The sequence below is a fragment of the Berghia stephanieae genome, chromosome 1 (assembly GCF_034508935.2).
Source record: "Berghia stephanieae isolate SIO BIC M18660-M18661 chromosome 1, UCSD_Bste_1.3, whole genome shotgun sequence".
Classification (NCBI taxonomy): Eukaryota; Metazoa; Mollusca; class Gastropoda; order Nudibranchia; family Aeolidiidae; genus Berghia; species Berghia stephanieae.
The window spans coordinates 26,965,351-26,973,548 of NC_088360.1; the positions used below are offsets into that span (position 1 = coordinate 26,965,351).

Below are 8,198 nucleotides of genomic sequence, written 5' to 3' on the forward strand. Positions count from 1 at the left end.
GGTGGGGTAGATGGATGGACGGATGGACGGTAAAGTGGATGGATGGATGGATTTATGGATGGATAAATGGAAAGATAGATAGATAGATGACTTGTGGCTTGGTCGATGGATAAACGGATGGATGGATGGATGAATAGTTTTTGTGCAGCTTTCTGATCCAGTGATGTGACATTTGGCCTGTAATCTGTAGACCTGGATGGATTAGAATCCCAATGCGAGCGGCGGAAAGGTAAGTCCTTGGAAAAGACTTTTTTACTTACAAGCAGTCTAAGAACTGCCCTACGAAACCGAGCTCCCAAGACTGAATGGGTAACACTGAACAGAGCATGTGTAAAACTTTGGAGAACAGACTAAAGCATGAAGAATTGGTCGAGACCAGCGTGTGCACGTGTGGATGACCAGAGCAGACAATGGAACACGTCTTTACAGAATGCCAGGACGGGCTCAGCTGCACTGATCATGATCTTAGAGTCTGCTTCCCGGGTTCTGTGGCGTGGGTTCGGTGTTGAGAGCGACAAGCTATGATAATGACTTACAATGTACGAGAGTGCCTTGCCAGTAATAATATTATTATCGTTGCCTCTGCCAACGGTGTTGTAATAATAACACCTTACTGTTATCATACATTGTTCAACATGTTAATTGTCATGTTGTTGGTGTATTGGGACTGCTTGTAAAACGCTTTGAGGCACAATTTGCAAATGACATTTTATCATAAGAGCTCAAGTTTTGAAAAAATAAGGCTATTTGTATCGATGAATCTAATTTTCTGAAAAAAAAATATTATGTACAAGGATTCAGTAACACGACACTTGCAGGATGCATAGATGGACAGAAGGAACAAAGTTCTGAGGACTAAAACAGTCATAACTGTCTCATCTACGAAACAACTATCTAAAAACAATCAAAATAATACAATAAATAGACAATAAAATTGTCGTGCTCTAAAAAAAATTACATGTTTTAAGATTTCTTATCAAGAAAACTCGTCCTTCAAATATCGATTTATCATTTTAATAATCGATCGATATTTTTTTTTGAAGGACGGATTTGCAGGCTAATTTTAATTTTTAAAACATGTTCCGTTACGCAGTGTTGCAAAATACATACAAGTCTTCTGATACAAACAAAACAACTCACCTAAAAACCGGTCGATGGAAATGTCCAGGTTTTCTTTTCTCTTGTATTCCGGGCCCGATTCAAGCTGTCTGAACACGACGGCTCCAACACTGACGTACAGAATGAAAGCCAATATCAGAAACAACAGTTTTCTCAATTTAATATCCTTTCTCGAGGCGTACTTTACTCCACACGCCGAACAGAATACTCCAGAGTCTCCGTCCCTGCGACCAAGAGACGAAGCACGAATAAAACGATCTTCATCTTCGGGGTCACCGAAATGTTTTGGACTGGCGTGTTGCGTCCTCCCGCCTTGGGCCCTTCTGTCACTGCCGGGGCTGGTGTTACATACTCCGTTGGAAATGACACTTATGCCGGCGAATTGCGTTGCCGAGAATATATTATCGAACCCGAAAAGTCGACCTTGGCGACCCGGTGAGGACATGGGTTGATTCCGGGCATATCAGATGCAAGGGAGGTTGGAGTCGTGGAATCGGAGATAGAAGTAGATTCAAGAAACGTCGAGTTGTCATCGATCACGTGACGAAGGTGGATCATCTATCCCAGAATTCAAACAGAATACAAGAACGAAATTCATATCAATCCATCCACACACACACCAAAAGCACGCGACGCGAAAACGATACAAACTCCTTTGGCACGGTACTCAATATCCGCGCTTGGTTTTTGTTTTTGACCTCTTTGTCTTTTTATTGGTTTTCTCTCTTAATGTTACGTCTAATTGAGTTGAGGTTATTTGAAGATTGAAGATTGCAGATGGAATCTTTAAAAAACAAAAAAATGAGTATAACAGCTTCAAAAAACAACAAAATACCAAACACAGAACGTTTCGGGCTCCAAATCCCTTCTTCAGACAACAACAACAACAAAAAACAAAGAAAATATAAATACATTACTAAGAAAAACAGATGAATGTTTCTCTGTTGTCGATCTAGGTTTTTAGTAATGTATTCATGTGTTTTCATTGTTTTGCTGTCTGTTTGTTGTTGGTTTTTGTTGTTTTTTTTTTTTTTGGTTGTTTTTTGTTTTGTTTTTGTTTTGTTTTGTTTTTTTGCTTTGTTTTGTTTTTTGTTTTGTTTGTTTTTTGTTGGGTTTTTTTTTCTTTTCTGGTTGGTTTTTTTTTTTGTTTTTTGTTTTGTTTTTTTTGCTGAAGAAAGGTTTTGAGCCCGAAAGGTTCCGTGTTTGGTATTTAGTTGTTTTTTTTGTTTGTTTTTTGTTTGTTTTTTTTTTTTTCTGAAGCTTTTATACTCATTTTTGTTTAGTGTTACTTTTTTTATAGTCCACAGCTTCTAGCAGCTACAGTTGTGGGAAATATCATTGAACCATCAGCCGTATCTGTCATGACATGGAGGGGAGAGAGAATAACGACGGATCGATGAACTCACCCAGCGATCACTCCAAAGTTGTTGACATCGATTTGTGAAAATGATGAGGGCTATTAAATATCAATAGGAATCGAGACGCTATGTACTTTTTCGGTTTATCGGTGAGACAACTGCTTACGACGACAAGGGGTAAAACGGTGCTGATCTGGGGGAAAAAATACAAGAGAGAAAGAGAAAGAAAGAAGAAAGATTTAATAATAAGACCCACTTTCGGAAGATAATGATTAAGGGATAGGGAAGAGAGAAAGAGAGAGAGAGAGAGAGAGAGAGAGAGAGAGAGAGAGAGAAGAGAGAAGAGAGAGAGAGAGAGAGAGAGAGAGAGAGAGAGAGAGAGAGAGAGAGAGAGAGAGAATTTGGAAGAGAATATAGTTGAAATGGTTTTTTAGCTGCTCGAATGTGTGGTATGCATTAGTCGGGGTGGTAGAGGTAGAAGTAGTCTTAGTAGTTGTTTGTGTTTGTTTTGTTTTGTTTGTGTTTGTCTCGTTTTGTTTTTGTTTTTGTTCTCCCATTGTGGGCAGGGAGGCACTTACTGTGTATTCCATCCCCTTTATCTGTTTTCCAATATGCTTTCTGTCTTTGTCTTGGAAAGAGATTACTTGGTTTTGTCCTGGCCCTGGCCGGATACACCTACTAGGAGGGAAGCAGTCAGGGCGATTAATAGAATTTTGGGAGATGATATATTTGGTCCTGTAAATCATCTTTCTGTTATACACTGTATTACTTTTTTTGTTTTACATACATATGATTTGCAAACAGTTGAGTGTATTCCTTTTAGTGGGGACATGTGCTTGAGTCTGGATGAGACATTTAGGTGATTTCAAACTAAGTGCACTGATAGTGTCTCTTGGAATCTACACCTGTTCCCTGTTGAACCAATTCCTCTTTGTCTGCCTTATTCTTGGATGCTTTAATTGTAATTCTAGAACTTTTTTCTATCCCCATTTCGTCCTTTTTTACTTGCGGTGATATGACCTAAATGTGTTTGAAGCGCCGTAAAACCCTTTAAAACAAACAAACACTAGTTGTTGTAATACTAGTTAACGTTGTCGTTTAATGTTGTTCCAGTTGTAGGAATACCAAGACAAGCACTTGAAGTCGGACAACATCGCTGTCAAAAGACATTAATTAATATATCAGGTACGTTAAAACCAAAACTCCCGAATGAAGACTAACAACTGAACGTTGTTCTGGTAAACAAATCAATGAAGACTAACAAATTTTGAGCTTTGGTTCGAGGAGAAAATTAACAGTTGTCTCCCTTAGACCGGCTTCAAAACAAACACCGATCGTAATCATTGACGTAAGACCGTGTTGTTGATCACAAATAAGGCTTCAGACTGTCTGTTACTATTTCAACTAAATATCCCTTATTACCACGCGCGTACGTACTGATACACACAACGCACACACACACACACACACACACACACGCACACGTCTACGTACGTAGTAGCATCATCCGGTTAGTTTCAAGAAAACGCGTAACTCCTTACGAGAGTGTTAATGAGGGGCTCGTGACAATCCTAGACGGACTTCCAATGGAATCGGAAGTGTAGAAGCGGAAGAGACTTATACAATGACTGAAGTCTCTGATGAAGTTTTGGCGTAATCAGACATGTTACAGACTCGTAAATCAATTCCAGGGGTCCCGATAGCTCAGTTGGTAAAGCACTCGCATCACACGCGCAAATGGGCCGAGATCGATCCCGGGTGCAGTCGAGAGTTTTTCTGAATCCCCTGTCCACCCAGCAGTGATTGGGTAGCTGGGTCTGTAAGATCTGGCGGAGAGTACGTTGCGATAGACTAGCGTACTATCCAAAGGGTAGCAAGCAATTGCTATTGTCAGTTTCAATTTATAGAAACCAGGATAAACACCCAGCACCATTGGTCAAATGGCTCTGAACGTAGCCATCGCTAACTTATAGTCTGACACTGAGCAAAAAATGACATCAGAAGACAAGTCTTTGGCCACAAAAGAAAACAAATCGTGAGTTGTATTCAATAGTTCAACTAATGAAATGTTTCCTTGAGCTCTACTAACAACTCACCGGACACTGTACAAAACTATAAAAATAACGTCAAACTATAGATCCAAGAGGGTTCTAGTGTCAGGCTATAGAGAGTATGCAGATGACGTCACTCAGGCCTTTGTTATGGTTTTTGCCATCCGCGTTTGTGAGTTGTTCTCACTAAAGTGTATTAACCAGACTATAAAAGTTCATGGTTACACAGAGTTTGTGTGTTGGTCCGTTATACTTCCGGATGGCAATGTTGTGAACTCCTTGGCCAAGCGCATTCTATCTATAGAGAGTATGTGCTTGGCTAATAAGCTCACAACATTGCCATCCGGAAATATAACGGACCAACACATAAAACAATGTGTATAACCTTGAACGTTTATAGTCTGGTTAATTCAGTTTAGTGAGAATACGCTTCAATAGTCGTAACGTCACTTCCCTCGTAATGACGCATGGTAACTTAGTAACTGGCTCTAAACTATCGGAACAATGACGGACGCCCTTATGAAATATTTCTCCGACGAGCATAAAAGCGTATAAAAGCGTATCTAAATGAAAAATAAAAAACATATAGATCTGATCATGTTTTGACTTTTACACATTCTGATCACAAGACATGAAAAGTTCTAGCCGGCTTGAAGAATAAAAAGTACCAATTTTCTTTGTTTAGAATCAAGACGGCCGCCGTTGCTGGGCGACGTGACATCAGACTATGGAATCCAATTACTCGTAAACGCGGATGTCAAAAAGCAATCATAAAGACCTTAGTGATGTCAACTTCATTCTATCTATAAGATAACGATGGCTCCGCTCTGAATGACAATTTCAAGTCGATTGCAGACCACATAGGCTATTGTTACAATGATGAAAGTGACAAATTGGATCCAATAGTCTGATGTCACGTCGCCCAGCAACGGCGGCCATCGTGGTTCTAAACAAAGAAAATCTTCATGCTGGCTAGAACTATTCATATGTCTTGTGATCAGAATGTGTAAAAGTCAAAACATGATCAGATTTACACATTTTTTTCCCCTCTGGATACGCTTTTATGCTCGTCGGAGAAATATTTCATAAGGGCGTCCGCCATTGTTCCGAGAGTTTAGAGCAAGTTACTAAGTTACCATGCGTCATTATGAGGGAAGTGACGTTACGACTGTTGAAGCGTATTAAGAAAGCAGGCCCTGATGTAAGATAATATCTAATTTTCTTGTTTTTGTTTTTAACCTCAGGAATGGGAGACACCCAATGTTTGTCGGTGCTTTGCCAATTTAGATTTATCTCCGTCTTTTAAATACGACAATAAACAGGTATAGGGATATTGACCTTTAAAAAAAAACAAAAAAACAAAACAATATATATATATATATATATATATATATATATATATATATATATATATATATATATATATATATAATATAAAATATATATTATTTTTTTAAATATTTACCACAATGTTTGAGACAGTCTACATTAATGTTTCAGGCTTAATTTGCCATCGTCAGGACTGAGTTGTTTTGTTGACTGTTGTTGTTTCTTGAAGTGGTTTCGGTTTAAAGTTAATTAACAAGAATTTCCGCCGATGTGGACACGTTCCGTACATCTCACTTTTCGTGTTGAGTGTGGCTTCATGAGGGTGTTTGATTATAGTATATTTCTCTTCCAGGCATAAGCTACATTGTTTTGATGTTGGTTTAGATAAAATTTTCCATGAAATGTTGTGGTCTAGTTTGTTGTCTTTTAATTTCCAAATATGTTCGCTGAGTTTTGTGGATGTTTTTTTGTTAGTGTTTCTAAATGTTGAGGTGTGGAGGTTATAAATAAGCTACTCGTGTATGCGCAACATAGAACAAATAATTTCAAGCCACAACAAAAAAATATTAATAAACCACCGACAAGAGCAAAACCCACCCACCAGAAAATGCAACTGCAGAAATAAAGAACATTGCCCGCTAAACAAACAATGCTTAGAATCAAGTTTAATTTACCAAGCCACAGTCACAGAAACTAAAACAAGCAAGCAAGAAAAATATGTAGGACTAACAGAAAATAATTTCAAAACAAGATACAACCTCCACACCTCAACATTTAGAAACACTAACAAAAAAACATCCACAAAACTCAGCGAACATATTTGGAAATTAAAAGACAACAAACTAGACCACAACATTTCATGGAAAATTTTATCTAAACCAACATCAAAACAATGTAGCTTATGCCTGGAAGAGAAATATATTATAATCAAACACCCTCATGAAGCTACACTCAACACGAAAAGTGAGATGTACGGAACGTGTCCACATCGGCGGAAATTCTTGTTAATTAACTTTAAACCGAACCACTTCAAGAAACAACAACAGTCAACAAAACAACTCAGTCCTGACGATGGCAAATTAAGCCTGAAACATTAATGTAGACTGTCTCAAACATTGTGGTAAATATTTTAAAAAATAATAATTCGCTCCATTACTACATGTCGAGCACTTTTCGTACCATATTTGTATCAAACACGATTCAATATATATAATATATATATATATATATATATATATATATATATATATATATATATATATATATATATATATATATAATATAAAAATATAAAAATAAAAGACACCATAAATTGAAAAGTAAAAAAATAAAAAAAATATAAAAAAATAATTTAAAAAGCATAAATTCAAAAGTCAAAAAAAAAACAGGAAAGAATTATATAAATAAATCAGTAAATAAATAGATAAATAAATAAATAAACATATGTTTTAAAATGAAACCGAAAAAGACTTGATTCTATATGACTTAATAACCCTGTACACTTTTAGAATGGGGACTATAGATAGTAATTATTGCTAGGTAAGATCTATTTGAAAGGGCGGGGAATACCGATGACACAATGCCAGATAAAGCAGAGAGAAAGATGCCCAAAAAAATCCTTACAAATAAATCACCCCGTCCACTCTAAGAGCAAAAAAAAAAAAAAAAGACTGACTTTGAAGATGATTTGGTGTTGTATTGATGATATCAATTTAAGTATAATTCTCTTCACTTCCACCCACCAGATCGATATAATAATATATAGAACGAAATGAATTGCTTGCTAAAAACAATAACAAAGACCTCAGTGGTGTCAGTTTCGTTCTATCTATAGAAAGAACTAAATTGACGTCATTCAGCTATTTGTTATTGTCTTTAGCAAGTATTTTTAAGTGTAGTTCTCACTAAGTTGTATTAATCAGAATATAAACGTTTAAGGTTACACATAGTTTTGTGCGTTAGTACGTTATATCCGGCTGGCGGATGTCAGGACTAATTTACCAAAACGCACAGCATCAATAGTCTGATTTATCACACAATACGCTTCAACATCGTAACGTCACTTCCCTCGTAATGACGTATGGTAACGTAGTAACTGACACTAAACTATCGGAACAATGGCGGACGTCCTTATGAAATACTTCTCCGACGAGCATAAAAGTGTATCCAGAGGAGAAAAACATTATAAACCTGATCATATTTTGACTTTTACACGTTCTGATCACATGACATATGAAAAGTTCTAGCCAGCATGAAGAATAGATAGTACCGATTTTTCTTTTGTTTAGACGAAAACATGAATATAGATCGCTCCCATTAGTGGTCGAAAAGCAATATCAAA

At 37.0% G+C, this 8,198-nt stretch overlaps 1 protein-coding gene across 1 annotated transcript in view; it reads right to left on the reverse strand.

Moving 5' to 3' along the window:
* The window catches only part of LOC144971100 (potassium channel subfamily K member 2-like), a 23,359-nt gene extending 20,627 nt beyond the window's left edge, over positions 1 to 2,732 (reverse strand). Inside the window, exons 1-2 of the mRNA XM_078911501.1 lie at positions 2,526 to 2,732; positions 1,141 to 1,903 (exon numbers count right to left, since the gene is read on the reverse strand). Of these exons, the coding sequence (XP_078767627.1) occupies positions 1,141 to 1,564 (424 nt within the window). The 5' untranslated portion in view covers positions 1,565 to 1,903; positions 2,526 to 2,732. The remainder of the gene's footprint in view (positions 1 to 1,140; positions 1,904 to 2,525) is intronic.
* Positions 2,733 to 8,198: the final 5,466 nt, after the last annotated feature.